Source organism: Oncorhynchus kisutch, linkage group LG23 (genome assembly GCF_002021735.2).
Source record: "Oncorhynchus kisutch isolate 150728-3 linkage group LG23, Okis_V2, whole genome shotgun sequence".
Taxonomy (NCBI): domain Eukaryota; kingdom Metazoa; phylum Chordata; class Actinopteri; order Salmoniformes; family Salmonidae; genus Oncorhynchus; species Oncorhynchus kisutch.
Genome location: NC_034196.2, coordinates 14,889,654 through 14,913,211, shown reverse-complemented (window position 1 = coordinate 14,913,211; position 23,558 = coordinate 14,889,654). Strand labels below are relative to the sequence as shown.

Genomic DNA, 23,558 nt, shown 5'->3' with positions numbered 1-23,558 from the left:
TCAACAAATTACTGTTGCGTAAGGGAATATGTGACATAATTTGGAGGTAATGCTTGAAAACTGAGAGCTGCAGGGGAAAATCTACCATCTCACTGATCTAATTACCCTCTTCCGCACATCCTCACAAATTACTGTACGGCTGTCTACCCAAATCACCAGTTGGATAAGTAAAAAGTGCCTCTCTCCATGGCAGCATGACACCTTGCAAACAGAGAGATGGAGAGACATGATCTCATCAACTCACTGCGCTCAAGTTTGTTTTTGTTCAGATTCAGCACCAATGAACCCAGCTGTGCTTCCTGAGATTGCGGAAAGATGGGCGCAAGGGAGACACAAGATAAAGATATACATCCATCACATCCAAACTGCAGGCGTCACCGCTCCAGCCATGATGCTCTAATGTACTTGAGTCAGAAAGACAGGCTCAGCTTGCATACATAATTGATTTCGTCGCTGGGCCAGATTAAAGATGGGCATGCTTTTGTGCGCGATGAGAGGCGGAAAATGTTTTCCCTTTGGCCCTAATGTGAAAGGAAATGGACTGCCACTTATCAGAGATGCACTGTTATGAATGCCTTGTTTGTTGGTTCAACTCATCCTGTTGTAGGCATGGATACAGTGTGAAAAGAGAGGGTGAGACAAAGAGAGGGGAGAGGTTAAGAGTCTGAATCTACAGTGAGCTCCAAAAGTATTGGGTCAGTGACACATGTTTTGTTGATTTGGCTCTGTGCTCCAGCACTGTGGATGTGAAATGATACAATGACTATGAGGTTAAAGTGCAGACTGTCAGGTTTAATTTGAGGGTATTTTCTTCCATATCGGGTGAACCGTTTAGACATTACAGCACTTTTGTAGTGAATAATGATGAGTGGGGGTACGATATTTGAGCATCTTTTGAGAGTTTTTCTCACTCATTATTCAAGATTCATTCAAGATTCAGGATTCATACAGTCTTGAAGGAGTTCCCACATATGCTGAGCACTTGTTGGTGGATTTTCCTTCACTCCGCGGTCCAACTCATCCCAAACCATCTCAATTGGGTTATGGTCGGGTTATTGTAGAGGCCAGGTCATCTGATGCAGCACTCCATCACTCTCCTTCTTGGTCAAATAGCCCTTACACAACTTCAAGGTGTGTTGGATCATTGTCCTGTTGAAAAACAAATGATAGTCCCACTAAGCACAAACCAGATGGGATGGCGTATCACATGCTGGTTAAGAGAGCCTTGAATTCTAAATAAATTACAGACCGTGTCACCAGCAAAGCACCCCCACACCATCACACCTTCTCCTCCAAGCTTCACTGTGGGAACCACACATGCGGAGATCATCCATTCACCTACTCTGTGTCTCACAAAGACATGGCGGTTAGAACCAAAAATCACACATTTTGACTCATCAGACCGAAGGACAGATTTCCACCGGTCTAATCTCCATTGCTCATGTTTCTTGGCCCAAGCAAGTCTCTTCTTCATATTGCTGTCCTTTAGTAGTGGATTCGTTGCAGCAATCGACCATGAAGGCCTGATTCACGCAGTCTCCTCTGAATAGTTTATGTTGAAATGTGTCTGTTACTTGAACTCTGTGAAGCATTTATTTGGGTTAATTCTAATGAACGTATCCTCTTCAGCAGAGGTAACTCTGCTTCTTCCTTTCCTGTGGCAGTCTTCATGAGAGACAGTTTCATCTCAGCATTTGATGGTTTTTGTGACTGAACTTGAAAAAACCTTCAAAGTTCTTAACATTTTCAGGATTGACTGACCTTCATATCTTAAAGTAACGATGGACTGTCGTTTCTCTTTGCTAATTTGAGCTGTTCTTGCCATATATGGACTTGGTCTTTAACCAAATAGGGCTATCTTCTGTATACTGTACCACCCCTACCTTGTCACAACACAACTGATTGGCTCAAACTCATTAAGAAGGAAAGAAATTCCACAAATTAACGTTTAACAAGGCACACCTGTTAATTGAAATGCATTCCAGGTAACTACCTCATGAAGCTGGTTGGGAGAATGCCAAGAGTGTGCAAAGCTGTCATCAAGGCAAAGGGTGGCTACTTTGAAGAATCTCAAATCTCAAATATATTTTGATTTGTTTAACACTTATGTTTTGGTTACTACATGATTCCATATGTGTTATTTCATAGTTTTGATGTCTTCACTATTATTCTACATTGTAGAAAATAGTAATAATCAAGAAACACCCTGGAATGAGTAGGTGTGTCCAAACTTTTGACTGGTACTGTTTCAGGCTGCCTGGATGGCTGTAACGGCCTTGTGGTGAGGATGTGCACTTACAGTAATTGGACAAGGAGAGCAGTGTTAAAACCATACCTACGGTATAAGCTGTTATTGGATCCAAGACAACAGACTCCGGAGCCCATGGATTTTGTATTTTGTTAAATGTGGATGTTTTTTTCATGTTTGAAGTATTTTACACATGCCAGTATAAAGATGGCTCAGTCATCTGCTACATCTGCTCTTCCTTCATACCCGGCAGGTCTTTCTTTCTGCATGTCTTTGAAAATCACTATTTCGAACCTATTAACATTTTCCATTATTTTTTCTTGTAGATATTCAAATGTGTATGAAAGAGGATTATTGTTTGGAAGCAGATAGGACAGTCTCTTGTAGCAACTAGATTGAAATGACAGGAACAAGATAGGCTAAGATATTACATGCTTCTAGCTGTTTGTCTGTGTGTTATTGGATAAGGAAGGTGGCTATGTGGACAAATGGGTGAGTATGTATTCCCTTCCGATTGCTTATTTGTGATGTAAAATTGTAAATCAAGGCACTGAATGCTGTCATTTTTATCTGACTTATACTTCTCTGAGATGTCTATTTTTCATGCATTTATGACAGCCTCTCGAAAAAATGACTTTTAATCGTTTTAATGCCTGTAAAGTTGAGATTCCATATGCTTTTATATTGAATAATCAATTTCTGGGGCCCTTAAAACTGAGAACATATATGCCTGGAGGATGTTTATGAGCATTGACACATCCCATTGGGCACACACTGGTTGAATCAACGTTGTTTTTAATGTAATTTGTCAACGTATTGTGACATGGAATCAACGTGGGAAATACATTGGATTTGAAAGAAGTAATCAACCAATAACTGTTATCATCTCATTTCAACCAGCGCTGTAAACATGGTCTAAGGCACTGCATCTCAGAGGTGTCACCACAGTCCCTGGTTCGAATCCAGGCTGTATCACATCCGGCTGTGATTGGGCAGAGCACAATCGGCCAAGCGTCGTCTGGGGTTGTTCAGGGTAGGCTGTCATTGTAAATATGAATTTGTTTTTAACTGACTTGCTTAGTTAAATAGTTAAATAAAGGTATATTGACTTAACCTGACTAACAGGTTGTTACATCAATCTCATTTCGACGTAATCATCAGAACTATGTGTACATTGAAATTGCGTACAAAATTCCACATGGAAACATAAAATGTTTATTTATTTAACCTTTATTTAACTTGGCAAGTCAGTTAAGAACAAATATTCATTTACAATGACTGCCTACCCCGGACGACGCTGGGCCAGTTGTGCACTGCCCTGTGGGACTCCCAATCACAGACGGATGCGATACAGCCTGGATTTGAACCAGAGGCTTGTCTCAACATCATGCTATCAACCTAGATGAAGAGATGTATTGAAATACAATGTGAAGCTACAGTTCAGCTATGTCTGCCTGAACAGTGACTCCTACTGGTACAGTAGTGAGAACACACTTCAGTGAGAACAAGCTACAAATGCCTACAGTACCTTTATGTAACCTGCTTATCGTTAGAAACAAGCTGTGTTCATTTCAGCTGAGTTATCATGTCAACACATTTAGGTATTGATCAGCTTTCATACTCATTTGTGTAGACTATCTAAATAACATTGAATAGTTGAAAGTAACTCTAAACTTTTCTTATACAAGCTGTATGTGAAAGTAAATTCAGAGTGAGGTTGGGTTTATGTCGGTTACATTGACGTCTGATTTGCCAAACAAAGGACATCATCATTTCAATATGAAGCTAGGTATACTATAAGTCCTCCATGGTTGATATGGATCTTTGGAAGTTTAGAAGTAGTTACCATTAGCCCTAAAATTAGGAAGCCAAATTCATGATATTAATAGAAAACATTTACCTTTGAATATTGGATATAAAATATATATTGAATATTGGATGAGATTTTAAAAAATATTTTACAACATTTCAGCAATTTCAACATATGCGGCAGGTAGCCTAGTGGGCAGAGCATTGGCCAGCAACCGAAAGGTTGCTAGATTGAATCCCTGAGCTGCTAAGGTAAAAATCTGTCATTCTGCCCCAGGACAAGGCTGTCCCTAGGCTGTTAATGTAAATAATAATTTGTTCTTAAGTGACTTGCATAGTTAAATGTACACTGAACAAAAATATAAATGCAACAATTTCAAAGATTTTACTGAGTCACAGTTCATATAAGGAAATCAGTCAATTTAAATGAATTGTTTAGGCCCTAATCTATTGATTTCACATGACTGAGAATACAGATATGCATCTGTTGGTCACAGATACCTTAAAAAACAAAAAATGGATCAGAAAACCAATCCGTATCTGGTGTGACTGCACATTTTAGTGGCCTTTTAATTGTCCCCAGCACAAGCTGCACCTGTGTAATGATCATGCTGTTTAATCAGCTTCTTGATATGCCACACCTGTCAAGTGGATGGATTATCTTGGCAAGGGAGAAATGCTCACTAACAGGGATGTAAACAAATGTGTGCACCAAAAAAATCTAGAAATAAGCTTTTTGTGCGTATGGACATTTTCTGGAATCTTTTATTTCAGCTCATGAAACATGAGACCAGCACTTTACATTTTGAGTTTATCTTTTTGTTCAGTGTAGTTCTGAAGATTATGTTTAAATCAGATTTATGTAACGACCTGTTAGTGAGGTTAATCAATGTATTTAAGTCAACGTTTGACCCATAATTTCAATGTTTGCAAAGCTGGTTGAAATTAGATGATGTACTGGTTGATTACTTTTTTCAAATCCATTGATTCGACGTCATAATACGTTGACAAATGACTTTGAAACAACGTTGATTCAACCAGTGTGTGCCCAGTGGGATTGCCATAGATTCTTTATTATGACATATCCCATTCTGAGGACAAATCTATAATTAGGAAGTACACAAACACATTGAGTTGTTCTCGTTCACATTGTAATTGGCTGTGAGAGAAACATTTTGACAAAATACAGGTACATGCAATACTGACTGGTCTCAGACTCATTTAGTCCTTTTTTCTCCCTATGTTATTTTTTTGCCCCAGTTGGTGCTGTGCTGAGTGTGGCTGCAGAGATAAGCTGATGAAGATAGATTGTCCCTTCACCACAGTTTAACATGGAGTTTACAGTACCAAACTCCTTCCATTTGTTTTAAATGGTTATCGCTCCAATTCTGAGACCAACATATGCTGGCTTGTTTGTGTCCACAAGCGCATTTCTATTTACTTGATAAGTGAACATCTGTTGCAGTTTTGATGGTGCACTGTGATGTAATGACGCTGGAGAGGATGGCTGCTGTTTTATTGGCTCAACCATATTATTTTGCTAGTTTTTTCAGATTGTTTGTAACTTATATTGTACATAATATTGCTGCTACCGTCTCATATGACCGAAAAGAGCTTCTGGACATCAGAACAGGGATGACTCACCTTGAATTGGACTAAGAATGTTTCTTTAATGAGTCAGACGAGAGGGATTTACTCCAGACACCAGAACAGGCCCTCATCCCTGTCATTTGCAGGAGAAAGAGACGGAAGAGGTATCGCGGAAGGAAATCAGGGCGCCTTGCAATGATCCGCTGACCAACGGTTAATCTGCCTTTGCCATCGGTCCTATTGGCCAATCACTGGATAATAAATTGGACAAACTAAAAGCACGTATAAACTGCCAACGGGACATTAAAAACTGTAGTATCTTATGTTTCACCAAGTTGTGGATGAATTACCACATGAATAACATACAGCTGACGGGTTATACACTGTATCGCCAGGATAGAACAGCAGACTCTGGTAAGACAAGGGGTGACGGTCTATGTATATTTGTAAACAACAGCTGGTGCACCATATCTAAGGAAGTCTCGAGGTTTTGCTCACCTGAGGTAGAGTATCTCATGATAAGCTGTAGACCATACTATCCACCTTGAGCGTTTTCTTGCAGCTGTCTACATACCACCACAGACCGATAATGGCACTAAGACTGCACTCAATGAGCTGTATCCGCCATAAGCAAACAGGAAAACGCTCATCCAGAGGCAACATTCCTAGTGGCTGGGGACTTTAATGCAGGGAAATTTAAATCCATTTTTACCAAATTTCTACCAGCAGAAAAAAGTCTAGACTACAAAGCTCTCCCTTCATTTGACAAATCTGACCATAATTCTATCCTCCTGATTCCTGCTTACAAGCACGAATTAAAGCAGGAAGCACCAGTGACTTGGTCAATAAAAAAGTGATCAGATGAAGCAGATGCTAAGCTACAGGACAGTTTTTCTAGGACAGACTGGAATATGTTCCGGGATTCTTCCGATGGCATTGAGGAGTACATCACATCAGTCACTGGCTTCATCAATAAGTGCATCGATGACGTCGTCCCCACAGTGACTGTACGTACATACCCCAACCAGAAGCCATGGATTACAGGCAACATCCCCACTGAGCTAAAGGGTAGAGCAGGACTCTAACCCGGAAGCTTATAAGATATCCTGCTATGCCCTCAGATGAACCATCAAACAGGCAAAGTGTCAAAACAGGACTAAGATCGAATCGTACTACACCGGCTCCGAAGCTCGTCAGATGTGGCAGGGCTTGCAAACTATTACAGACTACAAAGGGAAGCACAGCCGAGAGCTGCACAGTGGCACGAGCCTACCAGACAAACTAAACTACTTCTATGCACACTTTGAGGCAAGGAACACTGAAACATGCATGAGAGCATCAGCTGTTCTGGATGACTGTGTGATCACGTTCTCGGCAGCCGATGTGAGTAAGACCTTCAAACAGGTCAACATTCACAAGGCCGCAGGGCCAGACGAATTACCAAGACGTGTACTCCGAGCATGTGCTGACCAACTGGCAAGTGTCTTCACTGACATTCTCAACCTCTCCCTGTCCGAGTCTGTAATACCAACATGTTTCAAGCAGACCACCATAGTCCCCGTACCCAAGAACCCTAAGGTAACCTGCCTAAATGACTACCGACCCGTAGCATTCACGTCTGTAGCCATGAAATGCTTTGAAAGGTTGGTCATGGCTCACATCAACATGGTATGGTGCAAGGACAATAACCTCAACGTGATCAAGACAAAGGAGATGATTGTGGACTACAGGAAAAGGAGGACAGAGAACGCCCCCATTCTCATCGACAGGGCTGTAGTGGAGCAGGTTGAGAGCTTCAAGTTCCTTGGCGTCCACATCACCAACAAACTAACATGGTCCAAGCACACCAAGACAGTCGTGAAGAGGGCACAAAAAAACCTATTCCCCCTCAGGAGACTGAGAAAAATATTTGGCATGGGTTCTCAACTCCTCAAAAGGTTCTACAGCTGCACCATCAAGAGCAATCTTACGGGTTGCATCACTGCCTGGTATGGCAACTGCTCGGTTTCCGACCACAAGGGTAGTACGTTTGGCCCAGTACATCACTGGGGCCAAGCTTCCTGCCATCCTGGACCTCTATACCAGGCGGTGTTAGAGATAGGCCCTAAAAATGTTCAAAGACTCCAGCCACCCTAGTATTAGACTGTTCTCTCTGTTACTGCATGGCAAACGTACCGGAGCGCCAAGTCTAGGTCCAAGAGGCTTCTAAACAGCTACTACCCCCAAACCATAAGACTCCTGAACATCTACCCAAATGACTGCCAAGACTATTTGCACTGCTCCCCCCCCTCTTTTATGCTGCTGCTACTCTCTGTTATTATCTATTTATGGTCACTTCAAAAACTCTACCTACATGTACATATTACCTCAATTACCTGGACTAACCGGTACCCCCGCACATTGACTCTGTACCGGTACCCCCTGTACATTACATAGCCTCGCTATTGTTATTTGATATTTTCTTTTTTTCCCCTATTTTTTTGTTTTATTTTTCACATATATATATTTATATGTTTATTTAAAAAACATTAAAACTGTATTGTTGGTTAAGGGCTTGTAAGTAAGCATTTCACTGTAAGGTCTACACCTGTTGTATTCGGCTCATGTGACTAATAACATTTGATTGGATTTTAATAAGATTCTTTGACAAGTCTTTGATTTGCTTTGGTTTGACTGGTTTTACACCAAAAGATCATGTGCAAACTATCTTCAGTTTTTCCTGAAAAACATTTAGCTCTTTCCTCAGACTCTTGCTAATCTGATGATATAAAGCTCATCAGCTGCTCAACGGCTTTTAAAGGCTCAATTATTTCCAGCAAAGTTGGTAGTTTCTGCCTCAGCGTTTTATTCCTGGGCCCCCCAAGTAAGGTCAGGTAACGCTGTAAAATTACAATATGCTATCTCACTGGACTAAACAATAACTCAGACAGCAGACTGTGCACACGCTTCAAAATAAGATAGGTGGACAAAAACACACTGCAAAAACACAAAACACACTCAGCAAAAACACTGTCCCTCTTTTTCTCTCTCCATTATACATTTTCCAACACTATCGATTCTGCTCACTCCAGGAAGTGAGTGGTAGCCGGTGAAGAGGCTTTCACCCTGTAGTCCTGAAAACATCCTTCCTCTGTGTTGCCAGTAGCTGCAGTAACATAACAGAGCAGTGATAGACAGCCTCTGGGAATCAGGCAGGATTTCATGATCCAATCCGCCAAGAGTGGTGATCCTGAACAGGCTTCATTATCATTATGGTCCCCTGAAGACCTCCAGGGCTATGATCAGCCATGCACATTCCTCTTACATGGCTTCTTAGGAGCACTTAAGGGGTTTACTGGAGAATAAGGGACTCCCTGAGTATCCACTCACGGACTTGGACATTTAGTATGCAACAATAAGACATGGAAGCTTTCTGCAATCCACAGCCGTGCAACCCTTGACTGTGGTGTGATGCACTTTAAGCTTATAGAAGGGATAGAACTTCTGTATATTTACAATAGAGACTTTAATCTCATCTGCTCAAAAGCAGATAATGGTTAGAATGCCAGTTGGTGAAGAGAGGTGCATTTGGAAGGTAAGCAAAGGAACCCTCCACAAAGATCCACATCTGGAAAAGAGGCATATTTTGGTGATTTAGTTTGGTTCTTCCTTTGCTTTCCTCCTGCCTTGCACAGACAAACGTAGAAAATGCCTGCCCTTTGCTCTCATCAATAATGATGGTTAGTTATGGAGATTATTTACTCAGCATCCTCATCCTGTTTCACTTTATCAATGCAGAAGTTATCCACTCCCCTCCCGTTGTCCAATGATGTTAACAACTGCAGATAAACATGTAAGATGGAATAAGATACAGAATTGGTTTGAAGGCTTGCTTCCATGTCCTCTAACACATTTTCAAACAGTCTATTTTATATTTTCCAACGTGGCTGTACATTTGGGCAAGGTTTTTTTCTGGCCTGAGTAGCCTCATTTCACTGCCATAAATAAAATTAAACCATCTAGTGTTCAGCGAAATAACAACACAATGTCAAATACAGGTAGCCGAGTCAAATAATTAACATCCAATCACATTAACCGTTTCTCTCTAGCGGGAATTCCCATAACAGTCTGTATGTGTAAAACCCCAAACAGCAAGCAATGCAGATGTAGAAGCATGGTGGCTAGGAAAAACTCCCTAGAAAGGCCAGAACCTAGGAAGTAACCTAGAGAGGAACCAGGCTCTGAGGGTTGGCCAGTCCTCTTCTGGCTGTGCCAGGTGGAGATTATAACAGAACATGGCCAAGATGTTCAAATGTTCATAGATGACCAGCAGGGTCAGATAATAATGAGAGTGCGCTGACCCTGTTGCTAGAGGGGGTACGCAGCTAGAGGTTGAATGTTTGAAGGGGTACGGGACTATAACAAGTTTGGGAACCACTGCTCTAACACATCCCATACAGAACTATACTGAAGGGTTTTGAGAACACCTTGGGAAGTCCACAGCCGGACCAGGATGTGATGGACCAGTGAAAACATCGACTCCAGGTTAGCTTAAACCTCTAGTCATGACAGGCAAGTCCTGAAAGGTTGAGAAGGTCTATAGTTGCCCACAACAACCGTGGCACCTAGCACTGTTTCCTACTTTAAACAGCCATTAGGTCAGAGTTCAGAACTCTCTTATGATATTCTTCCAATACAGCTAGAGAGGAAGAGGCGAAGCGAGAGGGCTGACTCTGCCCCCCAAAATCTGTCCGTGTGAGAATAAAGAGTGAAGGAGACCAAGTGGAGATGTTTTGTATGGAGGTCAATGAGAGTGTCGAATTGGTCAACATAAGATTGATTTGGTAATTTGCTAAGTGAAATAGACGTTTTGTAATGTTTTGGTTGTTATGAATGTACTGATATAAGCGGATGCACGTGGCTTCCTGGCAACTTTGAGAAAAAATATTTTATATCATTGTTGTGCCAGTTGTGCACGTGTATCTTCCCTCATTGGCTAGAATATTCCCGCCTGTTCCCCCCTCCTCCAGTCTGCCTTCAGCCTTTGAGGAAATGTACCCCCATTGTTAGACCAGACAGTCCAGTATCTTGTCAGTATAATAGATAATCCTTGATACATTATATCTCGAGTATTGCAACACACTGATAAAAAGCCTACCATAGTTTCTCCCAGGCAGACCCAGTGATTATCCTGCACGCTTTGGGTAGATGGTGCATTAGTGAACAGAGGTTGGAGGTTAGAGGAGTGTAAGGAGTAGCCCACTGGCTCCATCCATTAGCCTGTGTTCCTTCAGCCAAATCAGTACCACTGCCCCATCCCAAACACAGAGATACACACACACACACCCTCCCATCCTCTTTCAGTGCACTGTCAGAGCTCTGCTCCGGGGAACTGAAAGAAAGAAAAGAGATATCACAGCCCCACTCTCGCTCTCTCTCATCCTCAAAGTGGCAAGGGGTTGAGAAGGGCGGGAGCAGCTCTGTGAAGTGCCCACATGAGTGTACTGCTGAGGGGAACCCAGAGAGCGAGAGGTAGACAGAAAGAGGCAGAGAGAGAAATAGAGAGACAGAGACAGACAGAGAGAGAGATTGGGGAGAGAGGCAGAGGCAGAGTAAGAGGCTGCTGAATGGGTGTGTGATTGCAGAGTGTAACAGTTACCAGTGGGATTGAACACTGGGAGGACCAGAAACAGGGTGCAGTGCATGAGACTGACTCAAAGTGACTATGAAAGGGAATAAATGGAAGGGAAAGAAAATAGAGCAGCAAGAGACAGATGGGAACTTTTTTTTCGTACACAAGCCCTTTCCTGTTCCACTGCTGCAAAATTGATGAAGGCTAAACCAAAATGTGCTTTGATGTGAAAACGTTGTTTATATTTTATAATGAATGAAAAACATTCCCCAGATATGCTCAATGTTGGTGAAGAGAACTACAGTAACATCCTCACCCTTGCTGAGAAAGCAATTGACCGTGTTGAGAAAGCTGAATTTAGTCTCATATCATAGAGTGTAGGACTGTAATCGGTGCGTTCAGGGCTGCAGGCAATGATGGATTCTGGGGGGGTGTGTGTCTGTGTGTGTGTGTGTGTGTGTGTGTGTGTGTGTGTGTGTGTGTGTGTGTGTGTGTGTGTGTGTGTGTGTGTGTGTGTGTGTGTGTGTGTGTGTGTGTGTGTGTGTGTGTGTGCTGTCCAAGTTCCTAATCTTAGCAGTAGCCCCAGTGGAGAGAGAAATCAGATGATTACCCGCTGGCTGGGAAAATATCATATCCAAAAGAAATCAGGATCTTTCTGGTGTGTGTGATCCTATGTATGTGTGCTACTGTTTCTGTAATATAACATTGGCATTAGACAGCTTTTGATATCAATCAAATCCAGCCCGAAAATGATTTATGTGAATTGCTCTAAGGTCATACTCAAAATATCCCCAGTGTAACAGTATAACTTTAGACCGTCCCCTCGCCCATACCCGGGCGCGAACCAGGGACCCTCTGCACACATCAACAACAGTCACCCACGAAGCATCGTTACCCATCGCTCCACAAAAGCCACGGCCCTTGCAGAGCAAGGGGAACTACTACTTCAAGGTCTCAGAGCAAGTGACATCACCGATTGAAACGGTATTTAGCGCACACCGCTAACTAAGCTAGCCGTTTCACATCCGTTACACTCACCCCCCTTTTGACCTCCTCCTTTTTCCGTAGCAACCAGTGATCCGGGTCAACAGCATCAATGCAACAGTATAACTTTAGACCGTCCCCTCGCCCATACCCGGGCACGAACCAGGGACCCTCTGCCCACATCAACAGCAGTCATCCTCGAAGCATCGTTACCCATCACTCCACAAAATCCGCAGCCCTTAAAGAGCAAGGGGAACCACTACTTCAAGGCCTCAGAGCAAGTGACGTCACCGATTGAAACGCAATTTAGCGCGAACACCGCTAACTAGCTAGCCGTTTCACATCCGTTACACTAGCACTAAATATAGTTTTTATGCAGCAAAATGACTTTGTAATTCTATTCCATTACCCTGTAGCCATCCACACAGCAGGTACACATTTTCTGCAGAGCAAAAGGGAAAATGAATCTAATTTACAAAGCATGCTCTACCTCACCTCATCTTCATAAATCACCAGAAGATGACGCACGTTGACCATCACCTCTTCATGACTGTTGATTCTGCTCAAATCAGCCAAATTGGCCCTGTATCAGAAAATGGAGACAATCAGCCGCTGTAATGAACTGCCCTCATCTAATATCTGTATAAATGACTTTCAGTGGCACATCCCATTTGAGGTATTTTTCATACAGCATGGGTTAGAAATACTAGAAACACATTATATATGGATAGAGGATTGAAACTTGATAGGAATATGAATACAGCCCAGGCTCTGTCACATCCCTGACAGAACAGACTGGTTGTTTCAACTTCAACTGTCAATCTTAGGGAGTTAGTATGTTCCCACATTAGTCTGACAGGTCTGGGTGTGAAGCTGGGATTTAGAGGAGTAACCTGAGGAAACTTCACCTACATGGGCTTCCATGAATATAGAGATGTCACATTCTCATGAGCCATTAGATTGTGAGTTACAGGGAGACATGAAGCTGATGTCCCAATGCTCAATTCTTTCAGTTGGCATACTGTAATCATCGGAGAGAGATATGCTAGGCCACAACTTGGGCCAGATTCTTTTTATATTTATATATATATATATATATATATATTTTTTTTTTATTTATTTTTTTTATTTTTTTACCCCCTACCAAATTCGTGGTATCCAATTGTTAGTAGTTACTATCTTGTCTACAACTCCCGTACGGGCTCGAGAGAGACGAAGGTCGAAAATCATGCGTACTCCGAAACACAACCCAACCAAGCCGCACTGCTTCTTCACACAGTGCGCATCCAATGTCGGAGGACACACCGTGCACCTGACAACATGGTTAGCGTGCACTGCGCCCGGCCCGCCACAGGAGTCCCTAGTACGCAATGAGACAAGGATATCCCTACAATTGTGCGTCGCCCCACGGACCTCCTGATCGCGGCCGAGCCTGGGCACGAACCCAGAGTCTCTGGTGGCCCTAGACCACTGCTCCACCCAGGAGGTCCCCAGATAATTTTTTTGAGGAAATTAAACATAGAACTTGCATAGAACAGAATTATGAAATAAAGGTTATGAGAATAAGGAATAACCCATTCAGGTAAAAGTGTAAATCTGTCTTAAAGTGTGTTCATTCTTTATTTGTACAGTGTCAAGAGAGTTGTTCATGGCAAAGAAGACATTTCTTGCACCAGCTTGTTCCTAAATAACCTCATCAAAGTATTAACACCTTAAGCATGTACTGTAACTCAGAGACTTGTTTCTCTGTACCTATCCCTTGATGTTGTTAGAACCTGCTCTAGGCCTAGCATACCTCTCTGATGCCAGCTAGAAGGATAATATCGACATATATGCTGATTCGGTGAGTGAGTTTATAAGGAAGTGCATAGGAGATGTTGTACCCACTGTGACTATTTAAACCTACCCTAACCAGAAACTATGATAGATGGTGGCATTCACGCAAAACTGAAAGCGCGAAACACCGCATTTAACCATGGTAAAGTGACTGGGATTATGGCCGAATACAATCATTGTAGTTATTCCCTCCGCAAGGCAATCAAACAAGCGAAATGTCAGTATAGAGACAAAGTCGAGTCGCAATTCAACGTAGCAGGCACGAGATGTGGCAGGGTCTACAGACAATCACGGACTACATAAAGAAAACCAGCCACGTCACGGACACCGACGTCTTGCTTCTAGACAAACTAAACACCTTCTTTGCCCGCTTTGAGGATAATACAGTGCCACCAACGCGGCCCACTACCAAGGACTGTGGGCTCTCCGACTCCGTGTTAACCCTCGCAAAGCTGCCGGCCCAGACGGCATCCCTAGCCGCGTCCTCAGAGCATGTGAAGACCAGCTGTCTGGTGTGTTTACGAACATATAAAATCTCTCCCTATCCCAGTCTACTGTCCCCACATGCTTCAAGATGGCCACCATTGTTCCTGTACCCAAGAAGGCCAAGGTAACTGAACTAAATGACGATCGCCCCGTAGCACCCACTTGTATCATCATGAAGTGCTTTGAGATGCTAGTCAAGGATCACATCACCTCCACCTTACCTGTCACCCTAGACCCACTTCAATTTGCTTACCGCCCCAATAGGTCCACAGACGACGCAATCGCCATAACACTGCACACTGCCCTATCCTATCTGGACAAGAGGAACACCTATGTAAGAATGCTGTTCATTGACTATAGCTCAGCATTCCAGACTCACATTAAGCAAAATTTAATCTAGAATCGGCTTCCTATTTCGCAACAAAGCATCCTTCACTCATGCTGCCAAACATACCTTCATAAAACTGACTATCCTGCCGATCCTCGACTTTGGCGATGTAATTTACAAAATAGCCTCCAACACTCTACTCAGCAAATTGGATGCAGTCTATCACAGTGCCATCCGTTTTGTCACCAAAGCCCCATATACTCTCATCACTGCGACCAGTATGCTCTTGTTGGCTGGCCCTCGCTTCATATTCGTCGCCAAACCCACTGGCTCCAGGTCATCTGTAAGTCTTTGCTAGGTAAAGCACAGCCTTATCTCAGCTCACTGGTCACCATAGCACCACCCACCCGTAGCATGCGCTCCAGCAGGTATATCTCACTAGTCACCCCCAAAGCCAATTCCTTCTTTTTCCGCCTTTCCTTCCAGTTCTCTGCTGCCAATGACTGGAACAAATTGCAAAAATCACTGAAGCTGGAGACTCATATGTCCCTCACTAACTTTAAGCACCAGCTGTCAGAGCATCTCACAGATCACTGCACCTGTACATAGCCCATCTGTAAATAGCCCATCCAACTACCTCATCCCCATGCTGTTTTTTTTTGTTGCTCCTTTGCACCCCAGTATCTCTACTTGCACATTCATCTTCTGCACATCTATCACTCCAGTGTTTAATTGCTAAATGTTATTATTTCACCACTATGGCTTATGTATTGCATTACCTCCCTTATCTTACCTCATTTGCACACACTGTATATAGACTTTTTTTTCTATTGTGTTATTGACTGTATGTTTGTTCATTCCATGTGTAACTCTGTGTTGTTGTCTGTGTTGCACTGCTTTGCTTTATCTTGGCCAGGTCGCAGTTAGAACTTGTTCTCAACTGGCCTACCTGGTTAAATATTTTTAAATAAAAAATAAAAAAATATTAATACAAAAATTCAACACCGTAGTACCCTCCAAGCTCATCATTAAGCTAGAGGCCCTGGGTCTCAACCCCTCCCTGTGCAATTGAGTCCTGGACTTCCTGACGGGCCGCCCCCAGGTGGTGAAGGTAGGAAACAACATCTCCATTTCGCTGATCATCAACACTGGAGCCCCACAAGGGTGCGTGCTCAGCCCCCTACTGTACTCCCTGTTCACCCATGACTGTGTGGCCAACTCAATCATCAAGTTTGCAGACAACACAACAGCAGTAGGCTTGATTACCAACAACGATGAGACAGCCTACAGGGAGGAGATGAGGGCACTCGGAGTGTGGTGTCAGCAAAACAACCTCTCACTCAACGTCAACAAAACAAAGGAGATGATCATGGACTTCAGGAAAAAACAGAGGGAGCACCCCTCTCTATCCACATTGACGGGACAACAGTGGAGAAGGTGTAAAGTTTTAAGTTCGTTGGCGTACACATCACGGACAAACTGAAATGGTCCACACAGACAGTGTGGTGAAGAAGGCGCAACAGCGCCTCTTCAACCTCAGGAGGCTGAAGAAACTTGTTTTGTCACCTAAAACACTCACAAACTTTTACAGATGCACAATTGAGAGCATTCTGTCGGGCTGCATCACCGCCTGGTATGGCAACTGCACCGCCCACAACCGCAAGGCTTTCCAGAGGGTGGTGCAGTCTGCACAACTCATCACCGGGGGAAAACTACCTGCCCTCCAGGACACCTACAGCAACCAATGTCACAGCTTCCTGTGACATTGGTTGCTGTAGGTGTCCTGTATAATCAAGGACAACAACCACTGCCTGTTCACGCCGCTATCATCCAGAAGGCGAGGTCAGTACAGGTGCGTCAAAGCTGGGACCGAGAGACTGAAAAACAGCTTCTATCTCAAGGCCATCAGACTTATGCAGCCATCACAAACACAGAGAGGCTGCTGCAGACTTGAAATCATTGGCCATTTTAATAAATGTATCTCTAGTCACTTTCATAATGCCACTTCAATAATGTTTACATATCTGCATTACTCATCTCATATGTACATACTGTATTTTATACCATCTATTGCATCTTGCCTATGCCACTCTGTCATTGCTCATCCATATATTTACATGTATATATTACTTATTCCATTCCTTAACTTTTGTGTGTTGTGGAATTGTTAGATTACATGTTAGATATTGCTGCACTGTCAGAACTGGAAGAACAAGCATTTCTCTACACTCGCAATAACATCTGCTAACCATGTGTATGTGACAAATAACATTTGATTTGATTTGATAACTTGGAAATTTAACCTACTCCCGATAATATAAGACCAAGGATTTGACTGAATGAAATTATGAAATCATTGATACCAAGATGAAAAATGCAATGTTTCTTTAAAAAATAAACACTTATTTATTTACATTAAATGAGTTATACAATATAAAATCAAGCTTATAGTAACTGTGAGCAACATTTTGACAATGACGTTCTGCAATACACAACAAGTGACAAGAGTGTTGGTCAAAAATAATTCAACGGTATCACAGTGGCGTCCACCTTAAAATGAGAACTAACTCTCAGCCCCATTCACAAAATATTTGAAATGTTGACTCTTCTCAAAGGACGTATACTGGAGCTCCGAGGTTTAAGGATCACCCACAGCCTTTCAGTGTCTTCTCTTGCCTGATGGGAAATCAACAGGTCAATACAGAGGCTGGTTGGGAAACCTCACTCTTAAAGGAAGAATATAGATGAGCCCCATGACTGACTATTTGTACCCTTAATAGAATTGTTTATTCAATTGCATCATAGTTTTACATAGAAGCTCACCATTCTTCCCTTTTCTGTCCTTTCCCTTATGCGATTTCCTCTTCAGTTGCTTGATGAGTTTGGCCACCCAGTTCTTCTTGGTGGCAGGAGGAGCACACAGTCTAAGGTTCTTCTTCGTGACAAACCTGTTGTCAGAAGTAAATGGCAGATCAGACACATTGCATCAATGCAGTCACACACAGGCAGAAAACATTCACTTGTGGTTAGGGTGAATGGGTTCAATTCAGTCTGTAGAAGGTATAATGTTGCTTACACAGTGGCAGCTATCCGACATCCTCCACTGACTGTCTGGATACTGTATGACTTCACCACTCTGTGGGGAAGCTTGGTATCGGTCGTTGTCAAGCAGCAGTCCAAAGCCTGATCTGTGCTTGCTGAAGGGACACACACACAAACACACAGCAGGTTAGATTATACCCTCTGTGTATCCCTTCTGTGTGCGTATACCGTTCTACTCAAATTAAATGAAGAGCGTGTTTACAGTTCCACAGATGATGATAACAACTAGTGATCAAGGCACAGCATCATGTTACTAAGACGTTGTTAGAGTAGTTACTATGACGGCAACTTGCAGCAAAAGTAGTAATAACAGCAACTCTGCAGTAGAAAATAAGAGGATCTCACCTGCTACATGGCTCCAGAGGACAGATGCCAACAGAAGAAGTGCAGCCACCCGTAATGACATCCTGTCTCAGTTGTGCTCTGTCTTAATGCGTTAGACAAGGATCTGCAGATCAATGGACTACTGTGGTTCAGGCACAGCTTTATATATATATCCTCACCGTAGAACTCCTTTCACTTTCACTGTCCTCAAGTCACGCACCCATTTCCCGTAAACCATGCTTCAGCTCAGTACGCCCCTTGACCTCTCACCTTTTTAAAGAAAACTAAATAGAGGCTCTGCCAGTGCTTTCTACTGAGATTAAGAATACTTTCATTGCAGTTACGCCTCCAGGCAGTAATGTCTGTAAATCATTTTCACCGTTGATGGGGAGATAAGTAACCTATGAGAACTGATAATAGAGGATGCAATCCTGTGTGTCAATGTGTGTGGCTTGTGTCAACGTGTGTTGGTTTGTGGTTGTTTGTGTGTATGTAAGAGGGGGGCTGTTACTGTAAGTCAGTACTCTTTCTTTTATGTTTGTGTTTTTCTGTGTGACAGAGGGGACACACACGTCTGAGGCAGGCTACCTCTATGATGTGTCCGTCTGCCCTTACCTGTCTGTCTCCCAGATATGAATTGTGTGGAACCTTCTCAAATGCACCGTAGCATTAAATGTACATTCCAGCGGTTGTCTTACTAACCCTGTGTCAGGTCTAGGCTGAAACGCTTATGAAGACTAGTGAGGCATGAAAAGAGACAGAGGCTTAGTGTTTACTTTGATCCTGCGTTGAGCTAAATGTGTATCCCTTCCAGCTCGTTTTGCTATTATATGCCACCCAGTCTCTACGATGAATCAAGTCAGAGAGAGGCAGCCTTCTCCTTCAAAACCCAGTGATTAGAACAACTCTTTTTACACTGTGTTTTATCAAAAGGGTACACAATATGGCTTCTCAATACTAAGTACTTATCGTTAAATCTCTTACCTTGTTTAGAATATCTCTGCACACAAAATGGGCCAGTAGCTCGTAACAAAATAAGCTGCAGAACATAGGACTGGCACTGCCGTTTTCCCATTTTGTTATCTGACACATAACTAAACCCATCAGAGTCCGAACAAACTTACTCGTTCAAACTTGTATCTCGTAAAAATTTGTTCAGATCGGTTATTAGGAATGGTTATCTAAACACTGTGAAGTCTCTTCAAAGTGTCATGTCACATAAACACCACATTGTGTCAATTCTTACCAGTTTCACATAACTCTATTCAACGCCTGCCAGATCTATGCTGGGATCTTTGTTGGGTAAGTCTATTCCGGGAAAGAGAGCCCTTGATAATGTACTGGCATGAAAGATACAGGATATGCAGGTAAGTAAAGGCATGGCACAATAGATGGCAGTCCTCCAGTGCCGGCAAGGGGAATGTCAGTCAGTGTTTTGTTCTGCTGTGACAGAGACATTTAATTACCAACGGCTGGAGCTACAGAGACCTGATGATGATGCCAAATGGAGGATGAAGTTGCCAATGACTGTTCTCATGTTCTCCTGTTTCATAGGCCATGAATGTTTAGTACCTTAACAATTAACAACCCCTCGCAGCAGTCAAATCTTAATAGACTGGGGTGGTCATCCGTAGGTGAGTAATTTGCCCCATGCTCGCCTCATGTCAACCGTAAAGTTGGAGCTGGCCTGCCGATGCCACTGTCACTACAGAGTTATGTAGTTGTCCAGTCAACAAACAATTAGCCAGTACTAAGAGGGTTGTATGTGTAAATGGTATGTCTTGTTTTTGGCCAGAAGCCAAGCAGAAATTCATTGTAACAGTTCCAAGAATACTTGGTTTTTGGGAAGTCATTCCACAGGGATCCCTGACAGATAACATAAGACCAACAATGACCCGCTATGTACACCTCTTTTCACAAGAAAGCAATGTCGTACGAAAACAATCCTAGCTTCTAAAATAAGCAGTACGAGACTGTTTAACAATGTATATTGCACACTTATTTCGCACAGCTATTCCTTTATACTCTGACAGTGTTAGTTATGTAATCTTTAGAAATGAACCTGTTCAAGGAAAGGCTGTGGTAGTGGCACTGCATATTTGTACATGATTATAATGTTAATCTTCTACTGGGTGGTAAAGGAGAGCCAGGGAGTTGTGGAAAGCCCCAAGTTCACTCTGCAAAAAATCAGAGATAAGGCTGCTTGACCCTATGGCAAGTGTCACCCTGACTAGGGGTCAATGGCTACAATTCCCAGAAATTCGTCAGGCAGTCAGCAGGGGATTCCCACCCTCTCACAGAGCCATGGAAACTGCTGATGTAACCTTGAATCGACAGAATGTATCAACTCCTACCTCACAGCCTGAACCAAGCTATGGAAATGGGCTGTACATGGACTCTCTTCAGGTGGGAGTGCCAAAAATGTGGAAAAAATATTTTTCAGCTTCCCTTTGTTCTGTTTAAAAAAAATTGGACATTGTTTCATATCTCAATTAGCAACACATTTCAAGCCTAACTTCCTTGAGCAGAGCTGTTCTGTTGTCATGACTGTGACTTACCAGTTTGCGACTAGCAATGACTAGTGTGACTGACAGACCAACTTCGGTCCTGCTGTTTCAAATGAAGTGCAGCTCATAAAGGCTTCATAAAGCCTTCATAAACACTACATAAATGTGTTACAAATCATCTTTAACCATATGTCATGCTTTGTAAAGGGTACATAAATGTGGCATAACCACCCATGTCAAATGTGACATAAACCTGTGCTTTAAAGGCCTTATAAATCATATTAAATTGAGGCTTCAAAAAGCATTTATTACCCTGTCATGCATCTTGGTAGAACATTGCAACGCTAGGATAGTGGGTTTGAGTCCCAGGACCACCCATACTTAAAAATATATTCATGCATGACTGTAAGTCCCTTTTGATTAAAGCTTCTAAATTGTATATATTATATCATATTACTCAAACATTTCTAGGATGGCCCAACCTCTTTCCCTTTTGGGTGCACAGACAATATTGGACCTGACCTCAACCTCTCCAAAAATGCACACTCTAAAGTGCAGTCATGCACAGCAAAAAAACATCAGTAAGGCCTTGTAAAATCTGTTTCTATTTTTCACCTTTTTTCAGACTTTTTTAGTAGAAAAACATTGGATTTTAACCCTTATTTTGCCAAGTAAGTTGACTGAGAACACATTCTCATTTACAGCAATGACCTGGAGAATAGTTACAGGGGAGAGGAATGAGCCAATTGGAAGCCGGGGATGATTAGATGGCCGTGATGGTACAGCCAGATTGGGAGGCAAGCTAGCAGTGGGATGCAGGGTGGTATGCTGCTTGCTAACAATGCCTAGACCGCATAATTGGATGACTTCTGAAGTCTGGGAAAAAGCTAAGGAAACTTACATTTGAGGGTACTATCCCTTGAATTCAGTGAACATGCGCTGTACTGTTGTTTGGTTAGCGGTTTTCTGTAGCTCAGTAAGTCACGTGATGGTTATGTATTCCATATTCAGTGATTTGCTTTGTGGCCAATGGAATGGGTGGAGTAAAAGGCCAGCAACACTCCATATTATTCAGAGCCCCATGACATTACACCATATAGACATTCTACATACCTTACTGAGTATTCCCTACAATATTCCCGGACAGATGTCTCTGGTTTTGTGATGTAGTTTAATATGTTCCGCCACAGTGTGACGGTTGTCTTTATGCTGTCACGGCCTTATTGTATATCACGTGGCGTATGAACGAATGCGTTTTTGAGCAAACAACGCAAATATCATAACATAGGTTGTTACATGGCTTTTTAACTGGCTTGGCTTCTCCAGTGATTTTACCCATGTACAGCTACTGGCTATAAGCCAATATGTATTCCATACACAGTGATTTTACCCATGCACAGCTACCGGCTATAAGCCAATATGTATTCCATACACAGTGTCACGCCCTGGTCTTAGTATTTTGTGTTTTCTATATTTATTTGGTCAGGCCAGGGTGTGACATGGGTTTATTTTGTGTTGTGTTTATGTATGGGGGTTTTTCGTAGGTTTTGGGATTGTGGCTTAGTGGGGTGTTCTAGCAAAGTCTATGGTTGCCTGAGGCGGTTCTCAATCAGAGGCAGGTGATTCTCGTTGTCTCTGATTGGGAACCATATTTAGGCAGTCATATTCTTTGAGTGTTTCGTGGGTGATTGTTCCTGTCTCTGTGTTAGTTGTCACCAGATAGGCTGTATAGGTTTTCACGTTCCGTTTATTGTTTTTGTATTGTTCGTGTTTTTTCGTCTATTAAAGATGTATCGAACTAACCACGCTGCATTTTGGTCCGACTCTCTTTCGACGGAAGAAAACCGTAACACAGTGATTTTACCCATGCACAGCTGTATTCCATACATAGTGATTTGAATTGGGGGCATTAATGTGATCTTGGAAAATGTTTTTTTAAACCTACATTCAATGCAAATGTCCCTTAAATATGAACACATGAATTATTGTTCATGTTTAGACAATTATTTTCATATATCATGAATGCAGGTTATTGACAGTTTTCTACTATTTGTTGGGGACTTTTATTTAGAACATTTCTGAAATTCTGTGACCCAGAAGTACTTTTTTAGTGTTGCTGATCATGTGAGTTCAAAAATTAAATGCCCACTTGTGGTGTCACAGGACAGCGAAAAACAAGTAACTTAACCTTTATTGTAATTTAAATTAGTTTGAGTTAGATTACATACTGTACTTACCTCAATCGTTATTTCTAATAATTTCGGTGACTTCAGAGCAATTGCTAGCTAGCCAAAATTAAGCTAGCTAGCAGGCTCAGCTAAATAAAATTTGTAAAGGAAAAAGGAATATAATAATATGAATCTAATGGAGTTTCTCATCTCCCCATTTAGAGTTTCTGGCACACCACAGAAATGCCCTTATCCAGATGGTGTGACAAAAGGCATTTCCTAACAGACCTGCTAGCTTTCTTTGTTGTTACTTTTAAGGTTGGAACCTCCAGCAGGCAGAGACCATTTGTCCGCCAGCTCAGGGTAAAGCTACTCTATTCACAGCTCTGTGTAATATTCAATGTAATTGCATTGCTGGACTTTTTGAAACTTAAACAATACAAATAAATACATTAAGAAAAAATAGAAATTAAAGGAAATGTATGGTTTAAACATGTCTTTGTTTATGTGTTTGAACTTTTATCTATGATTTGTGTAAATACATCATTAAACCTTTTTGTATGTG

General features: G+C 42.3%; 1 protein-coding gene across 2 annotated transcripts; it reads right to left on the bottom strand.

Moving 5' to 3' along the window:
- Positions 1 to 16,842: 16,842 nt before the first annotated feature.
- On the bottom strand, positions 16,843 to 18,520 carry LOC109868721 (C-C motif chemokine 19). Of its 2 annotated transcripts, none has more exons than XM_020458446.2 (4): positions 18,340 to 18,520; positions 17,969 to 18,089; positions 17,716 to 17,840; positions 16,843 to 17,568 (listed from the first exon to the last, which is right to left on the bottom strand). In XM_020458446.2, exons 1-4 carry the CDS (start codon positions 18,398 to 18,400, stop codon positions 17,552 to 17,554), a joined length of 324 nt encoding a protein of 107 aa, XP_020314035.1. In that variant the 5' UTR covers positions 18,401 to 18,520; the 3' UTR covers positions 16,843 to 17,551. The 2 variants fall into 2 exon arrangements, with proteins under 2 accessions (XP_020314035.1, XP_031658275.1); XM_031802415.1 differs by having other exon boundaries at positions 16,843 to 17,618; positions 18,340 to 18,475.
- Positions 18,521 to 23,558: the final 5,038 nt, after the last annotated feature.

Coding starts and splice junctions, on each gene's coding strand:
- LOC109868721 (XM_020458446.2), bottom strand. CDS start 18,400: ATGTCATTACGGGTGGCTGCACTTCTTCTGTTGGCATCTGTCCTCTGG. Junction 18,090..18,339: donor CCTCTGGAGCCATGTAGCAG/GTGAGATCCTCT, acceptor GTGTCCCTTCAG/CAAGCACAGATCAGGCTTTG. Junction 17,841..17,968: donor TGTCGGATAGCTGCCACTGT/GTAAGCAACATT, acceptor TTCTGACAACAG/GTTTGTCACGAAGAAGAACC.